At 56.6% G+C, this 26201-nt stretch overlaps 3 protein-coding genes across 3 annotated transcripts; all 3 read right to left on the bottom strand.

Annotated features, from left to right (window-relative positions):
* Positions 1-41: 41 nt before the first annotated feature.
* Positions 42-1137, bottom strand: MZB1 (marginal zone B and B1 cell specific protein). The gene is made up of 4 exons (XM_054287803.1): positions 946-1137; positions 575-681; positions 295-399; positions 42-219 (listed from the first exon to the last, which is right to left on the bottom strand). The coding sequence occupies exons 1-4, from the start codon at positions 1135-1137 to the stop codon at positions 42-44; spliced, it is 582 nt and encodes a 193-aa protein (XP_054143778.1).
* Positions 1138-2177: 1040 nt separating this feature from the next.
* Positions 2178-10167, bottom strand: PROB1 (proline rich basic protein 1). The gene is made up of 4 exons (XM_054287775.1): positions 10106-10167; positions 9246-9365; positions 3792-6723; positions 2178-3656 (listed from the first exon to the last, which is right to left on the bottom strand). Exons 1-4 carry the CDS (start codon positions 10165-10167, stop codon positions 2178-2180), a joined length of 4593 nt encoding a protein of 1530 aa, XP_054143750.1.
* Positions 10168-12299: 2132 nt separating this feature from the next.
* On the bottom strand, positions 12300-25457 carry DNAJC18 (DnaJ heat shock protein family (Hsp40) member C18). Its single transcript, XM_054287800.1, has 7 exons — positions 25346-25457; positions 25090-25235; positions 23591-23776; positions 19955-20064; positions 18098-18207; positions 16254-16426; positions 12300-12795 (listed from the first exon to the last, which is right to left on the bottom strand). The coding sequence occupies exons 1-7, from the start codon at positions 25381-25383 to the stop codon at positions 12671-12673; spliced, it is 888 nt and encodes a 295-aa protein (XP_054143775.1). The 5' UTR covers positions 25384-25457; the 3' UTR covers positions 12300-12670.
* Positions 25458-26201: the final 744 nt, after the last annotated feature.

Raw genomic sequence — 26201 nt, 5'->3', positions numbered from 1 at the left:
CTCCGAAGGTCGCCGGGGCATTAAGCATTAACCACGGCGGGCTACAGCTCGTTCTGCGGCGCCTTGCGGGGCTCCGGGCGCTCCTTGCGGCCGGCGCACGGTCCCTTGTTGTCGCCGTGGCACAGCAGCTGCCGCAGCGCGGCCGGGCCCCGCCGGTGCGCGCTGTAAATCTGCGCCTCGCCCCGCTCGCCCACGTAGCCGAGGCACAGCTTGGAGAGCCTGCGAGGAGCCGCGGGGTCACCGGGATAGAGGGCACCTTGCCCGGCCCCCCTGCACCGCCGAACCCCCGCTCACCTGCCCGGCCACGGTCCCCCCGACACCAGCACGCTCAGGGACTGCTGGCTCGGCAGCCCCGGCCCCGACAGCCGCTTCTCCCCGTCCAGCTCCAGCACCCCGTAACTGCGGGGAGAGGGGAGTTGGAGGCAAAGTGGTCGCTGGGGACACCCCTGTCCCTGGGGACACCAGATCCCTGAGACACCGCCGTCCTCGGGACACTCTGACCCCTGCGGACTCGGCGGTAGCTGGGATCGCCCTGATCTCAGGGACACCCCCATCCCAGGGACACCCTGCTCACCTCTCCCAGTCCTGCGAGCAGCTCCTCTCCAGCACCTCTATGTAGTCCGACTCCTTCAGAGCCTTCTTGCCCATCTTCCCTTCTGCCTTGCGCAGCTGCTCCTCAATCTGGGGTGAGAAAAGGCAGAATCGGGGCACTGGGGGTGGCAGCCCGACCATGACCCGGCTCCCGAGCGGGGCTGGGCTCTGCACCCCCTTCTGTGGGGCCCCAGCAATGGAAGCACATCTGGGTCAGAGGGTCCATGAGGAGCCCCAAAAGGGAGAATCTCCAACAGGCCGTGCCCCAGAGGAGCAGCAGCATCTCCCCAGGCTGAAGCCTCCCCACAAGGATTCTCACTGCCGCTTTTGGGGCGCCGTGTCCCCGCTCCCCACCTGGAAGGCGATGGCGTGGCAGGCGTCACAGCGCAGCGATTCGGGCATGTGGGGCGAGAGCCGCTCCTCGGGGCTCAGCTGGGGCGCGGGCACCGAGCGGGACGGGGCTGTGGGGGGGTCCCCGCACGTGTCCTCGGCCCCCGTCCCCCCCAGCAGGGTCAGCAGCAGCCACGCTGCCAGCGCCGCCCGCATCCTGCAGCGCTCCGACAGCGCGGGGCGGAGGCGTGGGGTGGCTACAAACCCACCGGCCGGGCTGCAAACCGGGCTACAGACCCCGGGGCGGGCTATGAACCCCCGGGGAGGTTATAAACCGTGGGGCGGGCTATGAACCCCCCCGGGGCGGGCTATGAACCCTGGGGCGGGCTACGAACCCCCCCGGGGCGGGCTATAAACCCTGGGGCGGGCTATGAACCCCCCGGGACCGGCGAGGCGCGGGCAGCGCACACCTGCATCCGGCTGGGGCGGCCCGTCCGACCCGGGCATCGCGGCAGGAAGGGGGGGTGCAGGGGGTGTCCCAGACCGGGGACCCCCTCTCCAGGAGGTTTTTGCTGTAACTCAGCCTGTTCCCTTGTCCTCAACCTCACTCCTTCCTGGGATGGTGTGGACTTACAGGGGCTGGGGCTGGGTGAGGGTTTGGGGTTAAGGACTGGGGTTTGAGGCTCGTGGTTGTGGCTGTGGTTCATGGTTGTGATTTGGTGCTCAGGGCTAAGGTTTGGGGTTTAGGGCTCACTGATGGCTGCAGAGTCCTCCCCTGCTCCTCAGGACTGGGATTTATCAGATGGACACTCCAAGACAGACAGAAGGATTGCAGGTTCCAAGTGCCTCAGCGCCTCCCCTCCCTTTACACACCACACAAACACAGGATAAATAAGTAGATTTAAAGCCGTTTCAGCATTTTTATTACTATTTTGGGGTGTCTGTGCTGCAGCTGTGGGGAGCTGGGAGTGGCCAGGCCATCACCCCCTGTGCGAACCAGCCCGGGTCATCCTTGGGATGGGACTGGCAGGACAGGGGGAAGCGGGGCCTCTGTGCTCCCTTTGCTGGCCGGGGCCACCTCCATGTCCCCCTCGGGCTGCCAGCTGCTGACACCGAGCACGCCCTTCCTGTCCCCGTTTCCATGAGAAGCCACTGAAGTCCAACCAGTGCCCGCTACCCCTCTCCCGTGCCAGGGGCGATGCTGACTTTGGGCCAAGCCGGGCCAAGGGAAGGGACATCCCGGCGTCTCCGTCCCGTCACATGCGGAGCAGGGAGCCCTCGGGCGCGGCAGGGCTGGCGCGGGCCGGGGGCTGCTCGGGGCCGGGGCTGGCCCGCATGCCCGTGGGGATGTAGTAGAGGCTCTCCAGGTAGCCGCAGTCGGGACCCCCGGCAGGGGACGAGCCCTCGCCCTTGGCAGCGGAGCCGGGGGTGCCGGGGTTGTCGGCCGGCGGCAGCGAGGGGTGCGGCGGAGAGGGGGCGGCGGGCGGCGGCGCCGGGAGCCCCGGGAAGCCGCCGTAGGGTGCGTAGGGTGGGCTGTAGACCCCCGGGGCCATGACCAGCGGGTTGAAAGGTGCCTGGTAGAGCCCGGTGTGTGATGCCACCGGCGGGACCAGCACCTCCAGGTACTGCCCGGTCTCGGGGTCGTAGAGCGTTTTCATCTGCGGCTGCCGCGGCGGCTCCATGTAGTAGCACTTGCCGCTGCTGGGATCCACGAGCATCCTCCGCTGGGCGGGCACGGCGGCGGGGAAGGGCTTTGGGGGGCTCTGCCGGCTCCTCCCGCTCGGCGAGGGACCCTCGCTCCTCCTGAGGAAAGGAGGAGCATCCTCCAGGTGGGGCAGGGCCGGGGGGTCCACAGCAGCGGAGCCCTCGGGGGGTCGGGGCAGGGGGGGCTCAGGGCTGGGCTTGCTCCAGGGCACTTCCCCAGCAGGAAGGGAATAGGCACCGGATCCCAGCGGAGCGCTGGCTGGGCTGGGGACAAAAGGGGATCCAAAGAAAGAGCCGGCCACGTTGGAGACTGAGGGATGCCCAAGGGAAGTGGGGACTGGGTTGCTGACCAAGGGGGACCCAAAGGATGAGCTGCCTGGGTTGGGGATCAAGGGGTTCCCAAAGGATGCACTGGATGGATTGGGCACCAGTGGGGACCCAAAGGATGCACTGGATGGATTGGGGACCAGTGGAGACCCAAAGGGTGCACTGGATGGATTGGAGACCAAGGGGTTCCCAAAGGATGCACTGGATGGATTGGGCACCAGTGGGGACCCAAAGGATGCACTGGATGGATTGGGCACCAGCTGGGACCCAAAGGATGCACTGGATGGATTTGGGATCAAGGGGTTCCCAAAGGATGCACTGGATGGATTGGGGACCAAGGGGTTCCCAAAGGATGCACTGGATGGATTAGGGACCAGTGGAGACCCAAACGATGCACTGGATGGATTGGAGACCAAGGGGTTCCCAAAGGATGCACTGGATGGATTTGGGATCAAAGGGTTCCCAAAGGATGCACTGGATGGATTTGGGACCAGTGGGGACCCCAATGATACATTGGATGCATTTGACACCAGCTGGGACCCAAAGGATGCACTGGATGGATTTGGGATCAAGGGGTTCCCAAATGAGGCACTGGATAGATTTGGGACCAAGGGGTTCCCAAAGGATGCACTGGATGGATTTGGGACCAAGGGATTCCCAAAGGATGCACTGGATGGATTGGGGACCAGAGGGGCACCAAAACACTTATTGGAGTTGGAAACCAAGGGGGCCCCAAATGATGTGCTGGCCAGGCTGGAGGCTGATGGGAAGCCAAAGGATGAGCTGGTCACGTTGGTGACCATGGAGGTCCCAAAAGAGGCACTGGCTGGGTTGGGGGCTGAGGGAGCCCCAAAAGAGGCGCTGGCCGGGACGGGGACAAAGGGAGTCCCAAAGGAAGCACTGCCCGGGTTGGGGACCGAGGGCAGCTTTGGCACCAGCGTGGATTTGGGGGCTCTCTCGGGGATTGCCAAGTAGTTGGAGTTCTCTGCCGGGGCAGCAGGCGGGTAGGGCTCTGGGGCCGCCGGCCACAGCGGCGAGCGCTCCCAGGCCTCCCTGTGCTCCGGCAGCCGCCCAGGGGAGCCTTCCCCGCTGTCCCCGGCTCGGAGCGGGGCGGCGGGGCCGGAGCCACCGGCAGAGCCCCCGCTGCCCGCCGAGAGCCGCCGGCCGCCGCCGGGCTGCTGCTGCCGCTGCTCGCCGGCCCCGGGCTCTTCCCCGGCGCTGCTGCCGCCCGGGGCTCCGGCCCGGGGGTCCCGGCTGTCCCCGCTGCGGGGCCGCTGCCCCGGCGGCTCCGGGCCCTCGGCAGCGGGGAGCGCTCCGCTGCTGCCACGGCCGCGCAGCTCCCTCCCCTCGGCGGGGCTCGGCGGCGGCGGCGGCAGCAGAACGGTCTTCTCTGCCCGCAGCAGGGCGCTGCTCTGGGCCAGGGAGCTCCCCGGGCCCGGCCGCCCCACCAGGACGTGCAGATGGGTCTCCACGTGCGGGACCCGCTCCGCCCGCGGGGGCAGCCGGAGCTCGCTGCGCTCCCGGCGCGGGGGCGACGCCGGCGGCTCCTCCGGGGGGGCCGCTCCCCTCCGCGTGGCCTGGACCCTGGTGATGTTGATGGGGGAGCTGTGCGGGGGCCTGGCGGGACCCTCGGCACTGGCCGGGGCCGGCTCTCGGCCGGGGGCCGCCGGCACCTCCTCCCCCGCCGGCTCCGGCGGCGGCTCCCGGCGCACCGAGGTGCAGTGGATGACCAGAGGGGCGGCTGGCGGCGGCTCCCCGCTGCTCGCCGCTGCCGCGGTGCCGCGGGAGGCGCCGGCAGTCCCGAACTTGAGGCTGTAGCTGCTCTTCACCAGCTTGCGCACGTCGCGGGGCTGCGGAACGCGCCCCTTGCCCTTCTCCTGCGGCTTGGGGGGCGCGGCGGGCGGGGACCCCCGGGCTGCCGGGGCGGTGCCGGGGCTGGGCGGCCGGCGGGGCGCTGCCGGCGGCTTCTCCGGCTGGCTCGGCGGCTGCGGCCTCGCCTCATGAGCCCGAGAGGAAGCGAAGGGGCGGCGCGGCGGGGCGGAGGGGAGCGCCCGGCTCTCGGCCTTGAAGGGGAGGCTTTGGGAATGGATGGGGCCGATGGCTCGCTCCTTCAAGCTGGGCCACGGCCTCGGCGCCCTCGCAAACCGTGGGGCGACATCCAGCACCTTCCCCACCCCGGGCTGGGCCTCGAACAGGGCGCGGGCTCGCTGGTAGCAGATCCTCTCCGACGTGTGCTCCTCCGCGGCCGCGGGCAGCCAGCGGCCCTCCAGCACCTCCTGGTACTTCATCCTCTGGTTGAGCTCGTTGAACGTCTTCCTCAGGTTGCAGACCGTCTCCCTCGTCGCCTCGCTGAGCACCACGCCCTTGGTGGGATGGGTGGTGGTGGCGGCGCTCCCCGCGGCCGCCCTGGGCATCCCGCCGCCCCGCAGGTCCTCGGCCGAGAAGCTGCAGTCCGAGCGGGACAGCGAGCTGGACTTGCCCTCCAGAGCATCCCCCAGCAGGTCGGTGCCGGCCGAGGACGGCCCCGAGGAGGTCGAGCTGCCCCGCAGCCCCTTCTGCTCCATCTTGATGCGCTGCTCGTACTGCATCTTCTTGGCCAGGACGTTTTTCACCAGGCACGAGGCCGCCCTGGTCCTGTCGGTGCCGGCCTCCAGGGACGCCGCCTTCATGAACTGCTGGTAGTTGAACCTGAAGTCCTCGCCGACAGCTCTGCCCTTGCTGGGGGGCTCCTTCCTGGCCGGGGGCTGGGGCGCTGGGCCGTCCCCCCGCGGGCCAAAGCCCGTCTCCTTCCTCTCCTTCCTCTTCAGCAGGATCTGGCGCTTGGGCACCGTCCTCTTCTTGCCGTGGCCCTTCCTGGCCTCGCCGTTCTCCAGCTCCACGTCCACGCACTCGAACTGCTCCTTGCCCAGCAGCTCCCCGTCCACGCCGGCGGGGAAAGGCCATCCCACCCTGCCGTGCAGAGCTGTCCCCGCAACCCGGGGCTCCCCGGCGCCCGCTGGCCACCGCCGCGGCCGCCCGCCGTCCTCGGACAGCGAGTTGGAGAGGCTGGAGGAGGTGTGGGAGCTGCACATGTCGAGGCGAGCTCCGGGGAGCCCCGAGAGGCTGCGGAAAGCCCTGGCCGTCAGCGCCTGCACCTCGCCGTCCACCTCGTCCGAGTCGCTGGGAGCCCCGGCGAGCATCGGCCCGGGCTGCCGGGGCACGGCCGGCTCCCCGGCGGCGGCCGCGGCCGGCACGGGCTGCCGGTCCCCGCCGAGGGGACCCATCCTGCCCCCCTGGCCCGGCGCTGGGCTATTCTTAGCCGCGCTGGACAGCTGAGCCCGCTGCGGGCGGGCGAGGGGGCCGGGCGGCGGGGGAGCGCCGGGGGCCCCCGCCGGAGCCCAGCGGGCCGGGGCAGCCCGGCCGGGCGATCCCTCCTCGTCCGGGAACTCCGGGCAGTCCTTGAAGGTCTCCGTGCCGTCCGAGCACAGGGCGGAGTGGTAGGAGGACAAGGAGGAGCTCGACATGCTCTTGGTGAGGTCGTCGCGGGGCAGCCCCGGGAGGCGTCCGTCCTCCTCCTCCTCTTCCTCCTCGGCGGAGCGCCGGCCGTCCCCAGCCCCGCGGGGACCCTCGGCCTGCGGGCCGGGCAGCTCGGCGGGGTTCAGCAGCACCGGCTCCCTCTTCCCGCGGGGCATGGTGGCAGCGAGCAGCGCGGGGGCTTCGGCCGGGGCCGGGGAGCGCTGCTCGGGGCCGGGGCCGCTGGATCGACCTTGTGCCTCCCTCCCGTCCCGGCGGCTGCAGCCGGCGGCGGCTCAGAGCAAGCCCGGATCACATGGACCCGGCCAGCGCCAGCCGGGGCAGCCGATGCCAAGCGCATTGCAGGGATGCCACCGCCGCCCCCAGCCTCGGGGACCTGCCGGGGGCCGCCGGCTCATCCCTGCCCCTCAGCCCGCCCCGCTCTCCCCAGAGCGCAGGACAGCTCCCAGGGCACCTCATACAGGTCCCAGGGCACCCCACACAGGTCCCAGGGCACCCACACAGGTCTCAGGGCACCCCATACAGGTCCCAGGGCACCCCATACAGATCCCAGGGCACCCCATACAGATCCCAGGGCACCCGGGTGTGACCCCACGGAAGGGCCTGGGCTGCCCCTGGACCCGCAGACCCCTCTGGGGATGTTCCATCCGCGGTGCTGAGGGCACGGCAGGACCCCGAGCTGCAGCTCCATCCCCACCACGGCTCCTTTCCCGTGCCACAGCAATGGTGTGTCCAGCCGGGCTTTCCCCTAAACACACCCTGCCCCAAGCAGGAGCTCCCCCACAGCCAATCCAAGCGGCCAGGAGCAAACTCAAGGCTTGGGATCAGTCCGGGCACGGAGCAGCGCTGGGATTCACAGGAGCTGACCAAAGGACTGCAGCCATGTGTCTTTTTTGGGGACACTCCAAGCCAGTGGTGGGGTGGCTGGGGTGACATGAGGGTCTCTGCAGCTTGCCCAGCCCAAGTGCTGCTGGTGCAGCCCAGTCCCAGCTTTTGGGGGAATTTTTGCCATGAAACAGCAGCAGCAGGTGCTCCCCAGTGCTGCCAGTCCCAGAGCAACCCGATGCCCACGTCCTCTGGGTTCATGTGGGGACTAAAATTAAACCTTGGCAAGGAGGAGAGGAAAGCTTCCCGTAGAGCTGGGCTGGCACTTAACCCTTCCCTGCTGAGCTGGGCTGGGCTTGCAGGTGGCATTTGTGCCCACAGGGACTGCAGGGGACCCGCTGTGGGCAGTGCTCACTGGTGGGGTGGCCTTGTGCAAGAAGGAGTGTGGATGTGGGGTTTCAAACCCCCAAATCCCATTCTCCATGGTCAGGTGCAGGCACAGACTGCCAGGGCAGTGCTGGGGTCGCCATCCCTGGCCCTGCTCTCCACGGGGCTCCAGGGGGTGTCTGGGGCCAGCCCAGCTCCCACAGCACCCACAGCAGTGCCAGGGAGTGCATGGACAGGGCATGGACAGAGGGGTGGACAGGGGATGGACAGGGGATGGACAGGGGATGGACAGGGGATGGACAGGGGATGGACAGCATGTGGACACCACAGCCAGGTGTCCAGTGCTGCTCTCCTGCCACTGTCGCAGCCTCCAGTGGTGTTGTGTCACTTGTCACAGCTGTTGTCCCTGTGACCATTGTGGTCTTAGCAGGACCTGAGTGTCACAGCAGCGGCAGCAAGGACTGTGCCGAGCACGAGTGTTGGAGTGAGGCAGGGGAAAGGCTGGGAGAGCTGGGGGTGCTCACCTGGATAAGAGAAGGATCCAGGGAGAGCTCAGAGCCCCTTGCAGGGCATGAAGGGGCTCCAGGAGAGCTGGAGAGGGACTGGGGACAAGGGATGGAGGGGCAGGACACAGGGAATGGTTTCATAGTGATACAGGGCAGATTTAGGTGGGATATTGGGCAAGAATTGTTCCCTGGCAGGGTGGGCAGGCCCTGGCACAGGGTGCCCAGAGCAGCTGTGGCTGCGCCTGGATCCCTGGCAGTGCCCAAGGCCAGGCTGGACACTGGGGCTGGAACAGTCTGGGACAGTGGGAGGTGTCCCTGCCATGGCAGGGGTGGAAGGGAATGGCCTTTGGGGTTTCCAAAGGCCTTTCCAACCTACACCAGTCTGTGATTGTGGGATCCCAAGGATGCTGTGAACACCCTCTGGGGGTGCTGTGGGAGCAGCAGAACTGGCCGGGCATTGCTGTCACTGCCCTGGCTGCAGCCCCTGGCTGCCACCAGCCCAGGGCACGCTGCACACCTGCACCTCCTCCTGCTGCTGCTCCGGGTTTGTCCCTCGGTGTGGAGGCCATGGAGAGACCCCTGGGCTCCTCCTGCCACACGAAACCCACCCAGCACCTCCAGCACCCAGAGCAGGCTGGGCTGTGCCTGCGGGGCACAAACGTTACAGAACAGCGGGTGGACCCCGGCTGAGCCACACTTGCTAATTAAACGCTCATTTATGTTTAAGCCAGCGTGATACTGCCTGCAGCCTCACCACTGCATTTGCTTATTAACCTGGATTTCGTGCCAGCTCGGTGCGTGCTCAGCTCAGTGCTGGCAAGCCTGGCACGGGCAGCGAGGAGGAGGAGGAGGAGGGGGAGGAGGAAGGCTGCTGGTAGCTGCTGAAAGCAGGATGTGCCTCTCCCACGCTGGAGCTACTTTTTGCAGCTCCGGAGGAGCAGGAAACACCGGCCCAGCTTGGCAGGGGCTTTCAGAGCCGCCTCCGTTCAGCAGGGACCGGGGCATCCGGACACGGCAGCAGCACCGGGACAGCCCCGGGCGCGGTGTGACACAGGGACCCACCGGCCCCGTGCCAGGCTGTCCCGGGGCTGGGGCACAGGGGCGATGCCCGGGCAGGGCTGCGGGCCCCGAGCCAAGGGACAGAGAGCGGGGCCGGGCTGGGACAGGCCGGGCAGGGGCGACCTGGGAACGGGAGCGGGGAACGGGACCACACGGCCAGCCCCGCTCCCAGCCCCCCTGTTCCATTCCCAGCTCCCTTGTCCCGTTCCCAGCCCCCTACCCCATTCCAAGCCCCGTTCACACCCCCCTGCACCATTCCCAGCCCCCTGTCCTGTTCCCTGCTCCTGCCCCATTCCCTGTTCCCTTCCCAATCCCGTGTCCCATTCCCAGCCCTCGGTCCCGTTCCCAGCCTTCAGTCCCGTTCCCAGTCCCGTTCCCAATCCTATGTCTCGTTCCCAATCCCATGTCCCGTTCCCAATCCCTTGTCCCATTCTCAGCCCTCGGTCCCGTTCCCAATCCCGTGTCCCATTCCCAGTCCCGTGTCCCATGTCCCATTCCCAGCCCTCAGTCCCGCTCCCAATCCCGTGTCCCGTTCCCAGTCCCGTGTTCCATTCCCAGCCCTGTCCCGTGTCCCGTTCCCAATCCCATGTCCCATTCCCAGCCCTCAGTCCCGCTCCCAATCCCGTGTCCCGTTCCCATTCCCTGCCCTCAGTCCCGTTCCCAGTCCCGTGTTCCATTCCCAGCCCTCAGTCCCGTTCCCAGTCCCGGGTTCCATTCCCAGCCCTCAGTCCCGTGTCCCGTTCCCGATCACGTTCCCGCCGAGTCCCACGTCACGTGCAGGCCGCGGGGCGAGGCGGGGCCCGCCCAGACCCCGCCCCTGCCATGAGGGCGGGAGCGCGGGCCCCGCCCACACGGCCCCTCACACGAGGGGCAGGGCTCGGTCCCCGATCCCGATCCCAAATCCCAATCCCAAACCCTCGGCCATGTCCCGCACCCTGCAGCAAATGGCGGCCACCTCCTCCTCCCCGGCCCCGCCACCTCCCACAACCCTCCCGGCGCCAGGCTCGGACCACCACAGACAGGCACAGCGATGTCACATCTTTATTTAAAAATAAATAAATATATATACACACACAAACCCACGTTCAAGCGCTTGGTGCACCCAGGAACACCCTCTCCTCCCGTCAGAGCCCCACAAAGAACCCCAAGTACCCCCTGGAGAAGGACAGCGATGCATTTCCACACTGGGCTCCAGAGAGGATTCTCCTTTTCCCTGAGGAGCACCAACAAACACAACGTGTCCTGTTTGTCACCAGAGGTCCCAAGCCACACACCCTCCCTCACAGCACACGCCAGGACCAGCACCCTGACCCTGGCTAGGAACAAAACACTTATTGCTTTTGGGGATGTTTTTACCTCCCTCCTGCGTTTCCCAGCTGACTGTGCTTCCCACAGGCGCTCTCCATCAAGTACTCGAGGTCTTTGGATGAAAGGTACAATCCGGTTTCAGTGCAAAATGCTGTGGAGGAGTTCAAGCTCCGTGCAGGACACTGTGAGTCCAGGAAATGGCCAGATTTGGTCTCCCTACCTGCATCCCTCTACAGTCACACAGGAATGGCAGGGAAGATTCCAACCCTGGAACAAAGTCCAACCACTTAAATAGATTCCTAATATATTCTACAAGCTATTTACTATATAAAAAGCAACATTATTTTCAGTTTTGTACACTCATGTGCTGAAAAGTGGGAAATACCAGCATTAAGGCTGCCTGCTTGTGCCAGCCACCAACCTGGAATCATCACCCATTCCTGCCCTTAAACCCTGGCACCAAGAATGTTCCACACCAACCCCCTCAAAATGCCCTTTTCACTGGTGCTTTTCCTGTTCCAGGTGCCCCAAAATTTTAACTCAATTTCCCCACATTCCTACACAGTTTCCTACAAATGGGGCATAAAAATGAAATTTAGAGTCACTGTGTCATTTTTTTTCCTTTTTATGCCATCCAACCACAGCACTGCTGCTGTCCCAGGATTGTTTTCCTCCTCTCCTGGGATGTTCAGGGCTTGTGTGCAGAAGCACCAGGCCTCAAACAACCCCTCATCCTCGTGCAGACCCCAGAAAACCCAGAAAAGGGGTTTTTTTCCCAGCTTCCTTTCCTGCCAAACCTCCCAGGGCTGTATGGATGGGACAGGGACATGGGGACACACTGTGGCACCAACATCCCCACTTCCATCCAGTGGGACTCCTACACCCCTGCACCAGTGCCCAGCACACAGGCTGAGCTTTAAAGGCAGCCTTAATCCTGGCATTTCCCAAGCTTTTGAGCAGTCACTCCTTAGGTTTCAGCCAAGGCCACCTGTGCATCCTGTGTGACTCGAGTTTCAGGCTGTGGCAACAGCAGAGCCTTGCTCAGGTGTCACTGACTCCCACTCCCAGGGCCAGAGGGGATCAGTGCTGCTCTGTGAGCCTCCACCCAGGGCAGGAATTCCCTGGAAGAGCAGCTCGTTCCATGCAGGGCACACACCAGACTGCCCCAGGGGGTTCATGGTGCTCAACTGGAGCAACACTGCTCTGACACTGCTCTAACACTGCTCTAACACTGGTCTGCTGCTCACCAGGACAACCCAGCATCAACCTGCCCTTCAAGGCCTGGCTGTGTGAAGGAGGATCAAGAAAAAACAGGACATTGCCACGTGGATTTTTCTCTTTGCGATATCATGTCTACAGTGAAACATTCATAGCTGCTCAACAGAGTAAAAATATGCTACATGAGAACTGTACCGGAAAATGCAGGATCCTGGGAGAGCTGGGGGAGTGTGCAGATAAAAACCAGAATGGAATAGCCAGCTTCAAAATATGCCACTGGAAACAGAGGAGGGAATGACCACAGTTCTGCTTTCCCAGCAGTGTGGCAGACACTGGAATGGGTGCAATGCCCAGACTCCCATGCTGGTGTCAGGATGGGCACAGCCCTCCCTTGGAGCAGCATGGGAGAGCTGGGAATGTGCTCTGGGGCTGCCCTCAGGCAGGGACTGTCCCTCCCACTGTCCCCCCTGCACTGGAACCACCCCAGCTCTGCGGCACAGCCAGGAGGGACAGGGGGAGGTGACACCAGAGCACAGTCTGGGGATCCAGGGAGCTGCAGATCCACAGGAAACACGGGAAGCAGAGGGGAGCCTGCTCTCCTGGGAAGCACACACAGCCTGGATGGCAGACAAACCACCCAGGCAGCTGGGTCTGAGCTCAGAGCGTGTCCTGGGGAATGAATTTACAAAGTGCCAGTGGTCCTTGGACCCAAATCTAATGTACAAGATATATTACAGCAAACAGCAGCCCTGCAGCTTGTGCCAGCCCCTCTCTGCACTGCCTGCAGAAGGACTCCAATATCCACACTCTTTACAACAGACTCCTTCCTTTTCACACGGAGGAAAATAAAAACATAAGTTAAACCAGCAATAAATAAAAAGTATGGAACGTGTGCGTCCTGGTCAGCCCCCTTTGTGCATCCCAATCAGACTGGAGAGCTTCTCACAGTGCTCAAGTTTCAGGGACTCTGCTTTCTGTTTTAACCGCTCATCTCTGTAGAGCTTGGCCAAATTGGACAAATCAGACTCTGAAAGATGAAAAAGAAAATGTATTAGGATGAAGTCCTGAGCCTCCTTTAAAGAACTGTTTCTAAGTGCTTGGTTATTCTTGTGGCACTTTTAAATTTTAATTTTGGTGGGTATTGAAGCCAGGGAGGTGAACAGCTACCCAAGGGACTCGTCTGAAAGGCCTCCCTGCCCTTTCATTAACAATCTCAAATGTACTTTGCATTTTGTTCCCCTTCTTCTCAAAAGCCACATAAAACTGAAATAATCCCATTGTTTAAATTATTTCCTCCCAGTAATTCAGAGAAGTTGCTTTTGCTGATTAGCTGAGGAAGTCTTAATATAGGTTTTTCCCTGCAGAATAATTTGGCTGCAGGATTAGATGCACCGAGGAGAACAGCAGTAATTTACTTCTGAAAAGGTCAACATCTCCGTAAGCACAGGCTACCTGATGACACTCCATTTTTCAAAGAGCTTTTATACACCTTACAAGCCCCTCATTTTACAAAATTATTCAGAGTGGAAAGAACTTCAATAGATCCTTTCATGCCTTACGTCCTCTGTCCCTGTCCCACTGAAATTTAAAGCCATTTAACCCTCCTCCCACTCACTGAAAAGCTTCACAAACTGACAGGCAGGAACAGCTCATTTTAGAGCAGGAATCCATTTACAGGTTTATAACCAAAATACCAATCAAGCAGTGCTGGGCACAGCCTTGTCAAGCCTCCAGTAAAAACCAGGCTCAGGTAATTGTCCCTGAGCCCAGAGTCCCTGGAGTTGTGCAGTGGAGAATCTCAGTTTACACTTATCCAATTGAGGAAAATTATTCCCTGCACTTTTGACAGCGTTCATTCCATCACATTTGCTCCTTGTGGGTTTCAATCTATCACAGAGTGGCTTTTCTGAAGCCTTTTCTTCAAGGAGATTCTAAAATATTGAATTCCAACTATATTTCCATTGGATATACAGAAGGAATTCCTTCCTGGCAGGGTGGGCAGGCCCTGGCACAGGGTGCCCAGAGCAGCTGGGGCTGCCCCTGGCAGTGCCCAAGGCCAGGCTGGATGGGGCTGGGAGCAGCCTGGGATAGTGGGAAGTGTCCCTGCTCATGGCAAGGGGTGGAATTGGATGAGCTTTAAAGCCTTTTCCAACCCAAGCCATTCCATGATTCTGTGATACTTATCCTGACTTGGTTTTCAGCTGCCTCTTTGTGACCCCAAGCTCTCTGCAGCCTCACTTCACAACTGAGCCATCCCAGCTGAACCATCTCCTGTAAAACCTGGCATGTGCTTTTTGAACCCAACTGTGCCCCAGATTTCAGAAGACCCAAACCCACACCACACCCAACTTTCACACAGTGCTCTGCTGAGAGTCTGCTGCAGCACTGTAGAACTGCCTGGCTGAACAATGTACAACCAATCCATAATATTAAATGTTTTCCTTAAGGTTGTTGGACACCAGATAATGCTTTTCAAGTCTTAAAATCAAGGACTTTAAAACCCAAGCTGTTCCTGAACTACTCATCTCTGTCTGTTTTGCTGGTGCTCAAGGGAAACGTGCCCTCAGTAAACACAACAAATGGACTATAAATAGACATTCAACTGACAAGAGGCTCATCACACCAATTCCAACACTTCAGCAAGGATTAAGGGACCAACAGCGTGCAGCAACAGCTGACTAAGAACTGCCTCAGCATCTGCAGAACTTTCCCCCAGCACTCCATCCTGCATTCAGAGTTTATTTTTACAAACATGACTGTCCTAAGGTCAGCCCAGTCTCAGCTATGGCCAGGCTGGGAAGCACTCTGAAAAGGTGAGATTTTAATGACAGCAGTGGCCTCAGGCTGTGCTAACTGTGCCTGCTGTGCATGTATTTGCAGCTGGTGACTAACACAGCCCCTGAGTGTACAAAGCTCTGGGGGAGCACGGCTTGGCAGGCACTTGGCATGCCAGGCTGGATCATCTCCCCTCTCTGGGCTCCCTCAGCTTCACAAACCCTGTCCCCTTTTTGGGGCTGGGCTCTCCTCAGCTCCTGCTCTCTGTGGAAGAGACAATGTGGTGACTCTCAGCTGCACGAGGTCAATTAAAGGGATTTTTCTGTAGGAAAGAAACTCTCCCTTTAGCAAGTGTACATTTATGAGTATGAACATCCACATTATCCCTGGAGGCTGCTCCTGCCAGCCACAGACACTCAAAGCCCACAAATCAAACACACCAAAAACTTCCTGGCTTTTATGGTCTTATATTGTATGTTCTTTTCCTTTTTCACTTCAGAGCCTACATCTTTTAATTTCTCTTTAAAAGCAGGATTGGTAACTTTTATGTAAAATAAGCTAAAACAAACCTTCCCATCAAACACCTGTAAAGAGCCTGGAGTCAGCAACACTACTGTAACCTCTCCTTTAGGATTAAATGAGTCCTCTTTAGATAAATTGGTAAAGAAACTGAAAACAAGTGCAAAGGCACCTTTTAGCAGTGTGCTGAGGACTGTTCTGCACAGAGCAATTAAAAGCCCCCACCAGGGTGTGAAAGCAGCTTGTCTGCTGCTACTGAACACTCACACAACTTGTTCAGCTTCCTTTACACACAGCACTACTTGGTGTTGACTCTTTTGAAGGTGCTGAGCTCTTTAAGTGAATTAAATCCGTGAATAAAACCAGTCACAACATCCCAGCCTAAGCTATTCCTTGGGATTTGATTTCTTACCATTGTGCAAACAGCAGGAATTTGCTGTCTCTTCAACAAAGCAGATTAGTAGCAATTAACAAGCAATAAAATATGGGGTAACATGCCTTTATTTGTGCCACTGATCCACTCAGGGCTGAGTGAGAATAACGATTCTGAATGCTCACATCTGTGTTCTTCCTTTCTGCATTCAATTCTTGTTTTTGAAAGACTTGAAAATGGTGAAAAACATGATCTCCAACTTAGCTAAAGATAGAAAATGCAAATAACAACCAAACCACAGAAGCATGCCCTGAAAACTGATACCAGGAACAGCCCACTGCAAGGGAGCCAAGAGCACCTGGACACACTCTGGAGTCTCTTGGAGAAATTTTGCGGAAAAAGTTACAGAAACTTCTTGTGGAGACAGTCAAAGCAAAACTGATTCTGCTCCAGCAAAGGAAACATGGAATAGGTGATGTCTCAAGATTTTTCCAGCCTAGCAATCTGTCAGGGCTAGAGAAATGTGGTGGGTTGTATGTTTAAACCATCACTAAGGGTTATTCAAGCATAAAACCTGAGCGGAAAAGTGTCTCAAATGGTGAACTCTACTTTCCACTCATCTTTCAGAATCACTTAAAATGGATTTTGATAGATCTCAAGAATAGCAAATTCAGTGTTAAGAGCAGATGTGAGACACTTTAAACCAGTGCAAGGCTGAGATGTTACAAGGATTGGAAACTGAGGTTAAAACCAGCAGAGCTTTGTGAAGCACAGCCACCCCCAGGCCCTGAAACACCCTTGGGACAGAAATAACTTACTTTGCTGTTTCTCCTTCCAGCAGCTGGTCTGAATATAGTCTATGTAATCTTTCTCAACTGTTTTCTCAAGCTCTTGAAGTTCTGCTCCTTGATAATTCTTTTCAAAGTTTTTATCAACATAGTAAGGCACCTGCAAGTTCTCTGTTTCTCTGCTCACAACGTGGCCTATGGACCTGTGTGAGCAGCAGGGAGAAATCAGATGTTTCAGCAGTTCAGACCTCAAAAAATCAAGAGCTATTTCTCCATATTAGCATTTCCAGAGGAAAATATTTACAGCAATACTTGTACAGTCCATTTCTGCAGGATTATGGCTCCCTCAACCATCCAGTCAGGAAATTACAATCTCAGGGACAGCAAGCTGTGCAGAACAAACAGAATCCACCCTCCTGCTACAACCATAGGAAAATATCTCAGAATCTATAAAAACTTAGGGAACAATGCAGTTGGATCTGGATTTTCCCTTTTTTTTTTTTTATCCTTTAGTAGAAATAAAACTTAGCAGAAGGGATTCTAGTTACACTTTTCTTCAGGGTTTTATAATCATAAGTAAGCAAAGTGAGGCATGGAACAGGCTGGAAAACACCCTGTAGGTAGAATCAGCCCCTCTGACACAGTCACTGGGTTAAACCACACTCCTGGAGTGAATTTCCTTATTTGAGCAGATACCCAAGGCCTTTGCTCAAATCACTGCCCACAGAGAGAGGCAGGCAGCCAAAACACCAAGGTTACACTCAAAAGAATCCTGTTTGCCCCTTTTTCCTGGACTCCTCTTTTCCTTCTCCTCCCTGTATCTCAGAGGTGTCCCCAGTGTCTCTTGGTTTTTAGGCTGTTCAGTGTTTTAAGGCCACGATTTAGATAAACAGCCTAACTGTGAACTCAGGCCTGACTATCTCCCATCACCAGGAGAAGGGGAGGTGGGGAAGAAAAGCAGCTCAGCTGCTGTGGGGGCAGCGTGGGAAGGTTTCACATGGGACTGGCAGATAGCAAAAACACTCCCTGGGAAAAAAAAGCCACCCTAAAAACATCCAGCCTCCTGCTCTTTTCTGAGGGCCTCACACTGACATCGTGTGGTAAAACAATGAGGGGTGCCGGGCTGCTCTGGCACAGGAGAGCAGGCAAGGCTGGACCTGAGCAGTTTTGCTCCCAGAAGGGAACAAGGGGACTGTTTGGAGCACTCTGCTGGCTGCCCCAAACCTGCCAATCCCACTCCTCTCTCAGTAAGGGCCAGCCCAGGTCAGCTCTTTCTCCCCTCCAGCCCTGGGAGCTGAGAGCAGCACGTGGCTTTCCCTCTGCCCCACAAGCTCCCAGGACAGCAGCTCTGGGGGGGTCCTGCTGCTCCCAGAGCCCACCAGCCCCCAGGGCCCTGCTCCTCTGGAGAGGTTAAACCAGGGCATTTCAAGGCTTTAATGATTTGTTGAGCTTCCAGTGGAATTCATGCTCCAAAAATGATTTGGATTTATACTGCAAACCACAGGTTTCATTTTTTAGCTGCTTTCCAGAGGAACCTCAGGGGTGATCCACAGATTCTGGGAGTTGGTCAGATGAGAGGCTGATCTACATCCATGCTCCCCATCCTGTATCACTGTGCAAAACCATCCCACACCAGCCGAGGAAGGTTTCTGACCGTCACAGTTCAGCACCCTGTGCACTGAAGCTCCCCACAGGTAACTTCACAGTGCTCAGAACTCACCAGTGTAGGCTGGTGGTATTTCCTTATTTACAAACTGGTAACATTTTCTATAAAGAGCAGAACATTAATGTGCATTTTGTTATCAAACCGAACTTCCATCAGCCTCCATCCTGCAAACAGCAGCAGCAGAAAAATGTGATTTTAAAGGACTTACGATTTGTAGAATAAGCTGTAGGGTGGGTTGGTGGCCATCAGCTGGGTTATAACTGACACTATTATGATGATGAAAACTGGCATCAACTGGATAAATGCAGAGTATGAATTCTGAAAAGTACAAGGATTAGCAGTCAAGAAAATACAGAGATGGAAAAAGGCATCTGTTCACAGAAGCCAGGCTATCAATCATAGTGTTCCATGTAAACTTTGAAGAAAAAAGAGGAAGTATTTTGGGATTTTGAGAGGGGAGACATTGCAATTTCCAAATAACCTTTATTAATAATATCAGAACACTCCTGAACACAATTTTCTTTCCATGATCTTTTCCCCTGCCCCTTCCTTCACAGTGCCCACAGCACTGCTGTACCTGCCAGTGTCCAATCCTGCAGGAACACCCTGCAGTTCCTGTGTGCCTACAGCTTTCCTGCAGCCTCTGAATTTGCTCCCCTTTGTGAAGATCTCAGCCTCTGCCCAAGCACTCCATTTAATGTCTGAGCAGTAAAGGGTTAAGAGCTCCCAGCAGTGTAACTTCAGACAGGATGCAAGCACTGGGGCTTTTGATTGGATTCAGTTGGCAAAACAAAAGAGTGGAAACACTATCAAAGAGAAAACACTGCTGCTTCCTTTTGCTCTTCCATTTCTTTCTAAACTGGCTTCTAAAATGCCTTTTCTTATGCAGAGGAAAATAAAATATGCAGCTCTTTAGGCTTTGCCCTCTGGCATGGGATAGCAACAAGGATTCCTGATCCAGCAGTACTGGGATTCACAGATCCCAGGATCACTGAGGCTGGAAAAGCCCTCCCAGACCATGGAGTCCAAGCTGTGCCTGATCGCCTCCCTGTCCCCAGACCAGACCATTCAGTGCCACCTCCAGCCCTTCCTGGGCACCTCCAGAGATGGGCACTCCAAACCCCCCTGGGCAGCCCCTGCCAATCCCTGAGCCCCCTTTCCATGGGGAAATTCCTGCTGTGCCCACCCTGGGCCTGCCCTGGCCCAGCCTGAGGCCGTTCCCTCTTCTCCTGTCCCTGTTCCTGGAGCACAGCCCAACCCCCCCGGCTGTCCCCTCCTGTCAGGAGCTGTGCAGAGCCACAAGGGCCCCCTGAGCCTCCTTTGCTCCAGGCTGAGCCCCTTCCCAGCTCCCTCAGCCTCTCCTGGGGCTCCAGCCCCTTCCCAGCTCCGTTCCCTGCCCTGGACACGCTCCAGCCCCTCAGTGTCTCCCCTGAAATGAGGGGCTGGATTCACTTCCCCCAGCTTAGCTGTCTGTCAGCTGTACCAGGTTTTTTTCCTGAGCCTGAGACTCACAAGGCAAAGCTCATCTTCCTTGGAGAATGATCCCTGGAGGTTAACAGACTGTCTCCAGAGGAAGATCTTGCCAAGGCAGGTGGCAGGTGTGTATGTGCACTGACAACAAAGGACACCTTGTGTCTCATCTGGAAGTCTCAGTAGGCAGAAATGTGTCCCAGGCCCATCCTGTCCCCAGCTGGAAGAGGCCTGTGCAGCCCCTGGGTGCTCATTTACTGAAGGATTAAATACACCTTGAGGACAAGCCACAACTTCCACATCCATCACCAGTCCCCATTTGTACTTGTTGTAGGATTACCAAGCACTGGAGCAGCAAAACCTCAGTGACAGAACCTGGAGGGCCTGAGATGCTGTAAATACAATGGATCTTTACAGCAGTGGTTCATAAAAGCCAACCCAGTGACAAAGAAAACATCCACTGTGGCTGCAGCCCTTGAGGATGAACTCTGAGCCCTCCAGCATGGGGAGGGTTTGTCCTGGCTTTGCAAGAGGATCCCTCACCCTGCTGAGCTGTTGAATTATTTAAGCTGAGCAGATCTCTGCTCCTGGCTACCTGTGGCCTGTGCTCCTCCTCCTCTGGCTCCTGTGTCCACGCCCGCTCCCGGTGCCTCCGTGGGTAGTAGTGAGCATCTCTGGCTACATTGGAGAACATGTGGATGTTCCCTGCAAAGAAACCAGCACAGACTCATGGCTCACTGTTGGAGATTTTTGCTCAGACATGGCTTGAAGGAAAAAGGCCATGAAAAAATACAGCTGATGGAAAAGTAAAAGGCTGCTGTAAGCAGCTAATTCTCAGCCTGTTTCTGTAAACAACAAGAGTTCTCAGGCATGTTTATGTAAACAGCAGAAGTTCTCAGGTTGTTTTTAATAACAAGTAAATATCTTGTCCTTGGGTAAGGTATGGGAAAGCAAAGGTGACAAACATGAAGGCCTTGAGAACCTTTCATACCAGGGTTCTCAGGCAGTTTTCTCATAACAGGTGAACATTCTATCTTTGGCATGTTTTGGGAAAGTAAAAGTAAGTTTTGAGAACACAAATCTTGGTATTGAAAACAAAAGGAGGGGTTGATGTGTAATCTCTGACCTATGGTGAGCTCGAATTTTGCAATATGCATGAAGTTAATTAACACTGTTATAAAAGGTGGCTGATTTGATCAATAAATCGGAGTCGATGCTGGTCAACAAAGATGGGTCGTCTCCCTTCGCTTTCAACAGCTCACCAGCTGCTGCTGCTCACCTGGACTCCTCAGCTTCCACTGAATTATACTCCACAGCCTGAATTACAGCTGGGAGATCTCAGAGTAAAAAGTACAAACCACCTCAGAATTAAACACCAGCACAATGTTATTCCAAAAAACCTACCAGAGAAATTGTAGTGTGCCCAAATCCATCTTAATTTGAATCAAGCTGCAGAAACATGTTCTGATCTGTACGATTGTATCTCATATTTTAATGCTGTTCGTGTCACGTTCACTTGCAAGGCTGTGGCAGGAAAATGAATTTGCTTCACCAGGCTCAGGCTGTGAATGATGGTCTCCCATAATTACTGAATGTGGTCTTCTACCCTCCATTCTAATTCCTCTGCCTTCAAGCCATTAATAATTTCACTTAATTATTTTATAATAAAGAAAGAGATTTTAAAAAGAGTAAAAAAGTAGAACCATTCGGGATTTTCTTTCTTGCACACAGAATGTGGTTGATTTATTTTTAAAAAATCTAAAATGAGGGAAGAATTGCATTTGCTGCTTCAATTTGAAGCTCAGGATCTGATTTTATCACCATATGAATATCTTAATAATAGCTGTGCTCTCCTCTTTTGAAATTCAGAATATCTTTGTGTTAGAGAATTGAAATCTGTGGCTTATCATCACAACAGAAATGCAAAACTATTTTTAAGCCCTGGGAAAGATGTCACATTATTTTATACTCTTATCCTGTCCTTTTTTTTGAGTTTCCCAGAGAATTCTGCAGAAACCTGGGCAAAGGTGACCTCTGCTACTGTGTCAAAACCTCTGTTCCACTGCTTGTTCAAAGATTTTCCAAGCTCCAGGCATGTGTGCAGTCAGAGCTCCAAGAGTGAGCCAAGCCAGGCTGGCTCCAAGGAGCAAAGTTTCTTTTGGGGAAAAAGAAAGTTTATTTCCATCCTTCAACACTGCTCAGACAGGATTTTATCAAGCTGGGAAAAGAAGAATGGCTTTTATAAGGGTGCCTAGAAAAAAAAGTTTTCCCAAATTTTAAATTTCTCCAAGGATTTCTGGCAGCAGTTTCATTTGTTCCATGTGCATTTATTTTTTATGTGAAGAACTTGTAGCCTCACTGCATTACAACTGCAACACTCTGCCAAGTGGAGTCTCCTTTGACTTTTACCACATTCAACATTTTAAATTTAACTATTTTTCCATGGAATATCCATGGAGGAAAACTGCTCAGTAAAAATAAAGCCACAGACCTGCCCTCAAAAGCCCAGTGAGGAAACTCTTGTTTACTACCAACACCCACTACTACAAAACTATATTTTTATTTTCTTACTCTTTGCTGCTTTGCTAAAAATTCCCATTTTCTCCTTCATGCCAGTCAATCTGATAAACCTGCCATGCCCTGTACCCAAACTTTTCACACAGCTCCTCAATTTTCTGTCCTCAACTCCTGTCCCTCCCAGCCCACTCCACAAGGGTGATGTCCCACACAGGGCACATCCAGGTGCAATTCCTTGCACAGTCACAGATGGAAAACTTGCAGACTCCAGCTGGAATTACACACCATGCTGGGGCTGGCTTTGCATATCCACTGGTGCAAGTCCAGGATCTGAGGTCCCCTTAGCTGCAAGATGCACCACTCATCATCTGTGTGTCTTCAGGCTGTAGTAACTGGTGTGTACCTCGCTTTTTGTGACACCTTGAAGGTGAAAAGTTCCCAGGAGTGCTAAAGCAACTCCTTAGAGTTGCCAGGAAGGCCCCTGAAGTTCTCACAACTTTCAGATTTCCTTTTAATCTATTGATCTTGCAGGATCTTTCTGTTTTTCCTACAAATCCAAACACCAAGGCTGGGCTGAGACATGCACAGAGCTACTCCAGGTGTAGCTCCATTGCTGTGTCACTGATCCTGCACAGCCCTGGATCCTGCACAGCCCCTGCACAGCCCTGGGATCCTGCACAGCCCCTGGGATCCTGCACAGCCCCTGCACAGCCCCTGGGATCCTGCACAGCCCTGGGATGCTGCACACCCCTGGGATCCTGCACAGCCCCTGCACAGCCCTGGGATCCTGCACAGCCCTGGGATCCTGCACAGCCCTGGGATGCTGCACACCCCTGGGATCCTGCACAGCCCTGGGATGCTGCACAGCCCTGGGATCCTGCACAGCCCTGGGATGCTGCACACCCCTGGGATCCTGCACAGCCCCTGCACAGCCCTGGATCCTGCACAGCCCCCGGGATCCTGCACAGCCCTGGGATCCTGCACAGCCCCTGGATCCTGCACAGCCCCTGGGATCCTGCACAGCCCCTGGATGCTCCTTTCCTGGCAGGCAGCACTTGCTGAGCTCCCAGGCTGTGATTCCATTACAGCCCAGGCTGCTGTGAGGCTCAGGAGCTCCTGCTCCCCCTGAGAGCACAGCTCCAGGAGCTGGGCCCTGCTGGCCTGGAATGCTCTCAGGTGCCTCAAGTACAACCCAGGCATGGAACTGTTCATGTTGGAAAAGACCTCTGAGGTCACTGAGTCCCACCATGATGGAAAACAACTCTGACCCCTTCTCATTCACACCCTGTGTTACCTCCCATACCATTACTGGCTTCAGATGATGGAGGGAATAAAAGAGAGGCAGAAATGTGGACAGGTTTCTGCTCTTTTCAAATGTGTCATCAACTCCCTGAGCAGTCCCAAGGGAAGCTGAACTTCCTGAAGGCTTATAGAATCACAGAATATCTGAGTTGGAAGGGGCTCCCAGGGATCACCCAGCCCCTGGCCCTGCCCAGACCCCCCAGCAATCCCCCCTGTGCATCCCTGGTGTCCAAAGGCTCCTGGAGCTCTGGCAGCCTCGGGGCTGTGCCCATTCCCTGGGCAGTGCCAGCAACCTGTGGGGGGAGAACCTTCTCCCAAAACCCAGCCTGGCCCTGCCCTGGCCCAGCTCCAGCTGCACCCTCAGGGTTAATCAGTGCACTGCCCTTTGAAGCCACTGCAGCCAGGTACTGACCTGTAGGGAAGTGCCCACCGAAAAACACATTGAATATTTCTTCTGGTGTGATGTCTGCTTCGAACTCAGTGTAGTAATTGTAGTGCCTGGCCTGGCCAGAGCTGACGTGCTCGCGGTCACTCCCGAGTTCATCGTAGCGGAGCCGCTTCTCAGGGTTGCTCAGGACTGCAAAAGCATTGCCTATTGCTGGAGAGGGAATCAGAACCAGGGTTACATTCCCAGAGCTCACACTTCTGGAAGTGGAGCAGCAGAAAAAGCCCAAACAAGCCTAGGAAATTTGTGCTTGACCAAAGATTGAGCTACTTCTGCAAAAGGTGTGTAACAGCCCTGCCATTACCTGTGATGGAAATCCCTTCCTGCTGTCACTGATGCCAGCAGAAACACAAAATGTGCAGGAATATGGGGAGACTTGAAATAATTGTTAAACTGACATGACATTCACTTCAGCCAAGAAATTGGGTGAGAATGGAGCATTTTATCAGCTCAAGTTTGGTCTGAGTGCACCTCCATATCCCACAGACAATTAACACAAAGTTAATAACTGCAGGCACCAATTAAAATGCATAGGGCTATCACAGGTTTCTCCTGCTGCCTGAGATGCTCCTGAAGCTGTGGCACATCTGTTTCACACCTCACATCCAACCACTCAGGAGGGTTAGTTTGCTCATCTTCTTCTTTGATCTCTGACAGAACAAGTTCATAGACAAATACAAGCCAAACACAAACAAATAAAGGACAGCTCTCCAGAAGCTCCTTGTTTAAACACACTGAATGAGTCACTGGTTTCCTCGTGCTGGGCTGCATGGAAAGGGGAAATATGTGTGAGTTTAGACAATAACATTGCAGCAAAACTGGGAACTCCAGACACAGCACATTGGATTCAATTTCATATTCCCATACATATATATAAAAATTTATTAATGAGAAGGAGTAGCTATTGATGACCAACACCCAATTCTCCTGCATGGTCAGTGTCAGTTCCAAGTTCTGAACCTTCTTCAGTATCATGGAATCCCAGAATGGTTTGGGTTGGAAGGAACCATGAAGATCACCTCATTCCAATCCCCTGCCATCAGCAGGGACAGCTCCCACTTGATGAGGTTGCTCTCAGCCCCATCCAAGTTGGCCTTGGACACTTGCAGGGATCCAGGGGCAGCCACATCTGCTCTGGGCACGCTGTGCCAGGGCCTCAGCACCCTCACAGGGAAGAATTTCTTCCCAACACCCCATCCATCCCTGCCCTCTGGCAGTGCAGAGGCCATTCCCTGTGTCCTGTCCCTCCAGACCCTTGTGAAGCTCCTCAGAATTATCTGGGAATGACACCTGGGATGCATTTCCCATCGTTTCTAAGGGAGACGTGTGTTTTGCAGACAGAAATGCAAACCCTGCCGAGCCGCAGCGGGGTTCTGTGAGGCCGCCGCTGTGTCCGTGACCCCGCCGGGCTCCGCGGGCCCCTCGGCACCGGCGCTGCCCTCACGGCGCCCCCCGGGCCCCCTCACCTTTGAAGGCCTCGGTGGCTCCGGGCGCGCGGTTCTTGTCGGGGTGGAACTTGAGGGCCAGCCTGCGGTACGCCCGCTTCAGCTCCTCCTCGCCGGCGTCCCGGCTCACGCCCAGGATCTCGTAATAATCCCGGCACCGCTTGATCCTGCGGGCGCACACGGGGTTATCCCGGGGCCCGCTCCCCGCCTTTCCCCGGGCCCACCCTGCCCCTCCCCGCCGCCCTCCGCGTTCCGCGGGCCCCGCGGTGCCGCTCACCGCTGCACCCCGTCCAGCTGCTCGGCCGTGTAGGTCATGTCGGCCCGCGGCCGCTGCCGCCCCTCGCTCACCGCCCGCCGCCCCGCGCCGCCATCTTGTGCGCGGGGGCTGCTGGGAGCGGGCCCGGCGGCGCCGGCGGGGCGTGACGTCACGGAAAAGCATGTGACGTCATGAGAGGGGGTTCTGAGGGGAGCGAGAGGTCATGGATGGTGGAATGGTAGAATGTCATGGAATTGTGGAATGTTCCGAGCACGAAGGGATCCACCAGGATCACCCCATCCAGCCCCTGTCCCTGCCCAGACCCCCCAGCAATCCCCCCTGTGCATCCCTGGTGTCCAAAGGCTCCTGGAGCTCTGGCAGCCTCGGGGCCGTGCCCATTCCCTGGGCAGCCTGGGCAGTGCCAGCACCCTCTGGGGCAGAACCTTTCCCTGGTGTCCATCCCAAAGCTCCCCTGCAGCTGTTCCCTCCTTCCCTGAGCTCTGCCCTGGGCTCCTCTCTGCAGCTGAACCAGCCCAGTGCCCTCAGCCCTCCTCGGGTGGCCCCTGCAGAGCCTTCCCCAGCCCGGCCCCTCCTTTGGGCATCTGGAACAGCTTCAGAAATGTGAGAAATGAAACCCTGGAGATGAGAGCTCTTCGTCAGAGTAGTAATTGCTAGTTGATGTTAATGAAGCTGATAAGGTCTTAATTTGAACTGTTGGTCTGTTGTTAAACATTGAATGTTAGAGTTCTAGGACTTACCTTTGGTTGCCACTGTTAAGTGTTACCATGTTACCCTGTATTTGTATCTCTCTCGGTCATACTCTGTATTTGTACCCCTTTCTGTCTCACCCCGGATTTGTATCCATTCCCGTCAGGAA

This window comes from Melozone crissalis, unplaced genomic scaffold (assembly GCF_028551555.1).
Source record: "Melozone crissalis strain CALT ecotype California unplaced genomic scaffold, PUWL_Pcris_2 ptg000061l_1, whole genome shotgun sequence".
NCBI classification, from domain to species: Eukaryota; Metazoa; Chordata; class Aves; order Passeriformes; family Passerellidae; genus Melozone; species Melozone crissalis.
The sequence above is the reverse complement of the archived record's forward strand: the minus strand, read 5'-3'. Positions and strand labels throughout refer to the sequence as shown.

Bases quoted from the DNA above. Each gene is read 5' to 3' on its own strand.
- MZB1 (XM_054287803.1), bottom strand. From the start codon at position 1,137: ATGCGGGCGGCGCTGGCAGCGTGGCTGCTGCTGACCCTGCTGGGGGGG. The intron at 400-574 runs GTGAGCAGGGTG...CTCTCCCCGCAG, and splicing joins TGCTCGCAGGACTGGGAGAG to TTACGGGGTGCTGGAGCTGG. The intron at 220-294 runs GTGAGCGGGGGT...GGCTCCTCGCAG, and splicing joins GGGGGACCGTGGCCGGGCAG to GCTCTCCAAGCTGTGCCTCG.
- PROB1 (XM_054287775.1), bottom strand. From the start codon at position 10,167: ATGGCCGAGGGTTTGGGATTGGGATTTGGGATCGGGATCGGGGACCGA. The intron at 9,366-10,105 runs GTGAGGGGCCGT...TCCCGTTCCCAG, and splicing joins GACCGAGCCCTGCCCCTCGT to GTCGCCCCTGCCCGGCCTGT. The intron at 3,657-3,791 runs GCCCCCAACCCA...AACTCCAATAAG, and splicing joins CCTCTTTTGGGGCTCCCTCA to TGTTTTGGTGCCCCTCTGGT.
- DNAJC18 (XM_054287800.1), bottom strand. From the start codon at position 25,383: ATGACCTACACGGCCGAGCAGCTGGACGGGGTGCAGCG. The intron at 23,777-25,089 runs GTGAGGGGGCCC...TTCCCTCTCCAG, and splicing joins AGCCACCGAGGCCTTCAAAG to CAATAGGCAATGCTTTTGCA. The intron at 20,065-23,590 runs GTCAGTACCTGG...GTTTCTTTGCAG, and splicing joins CGGTGGGCACTTCCCTACAG to GGAACATCCACATGTTCTCC.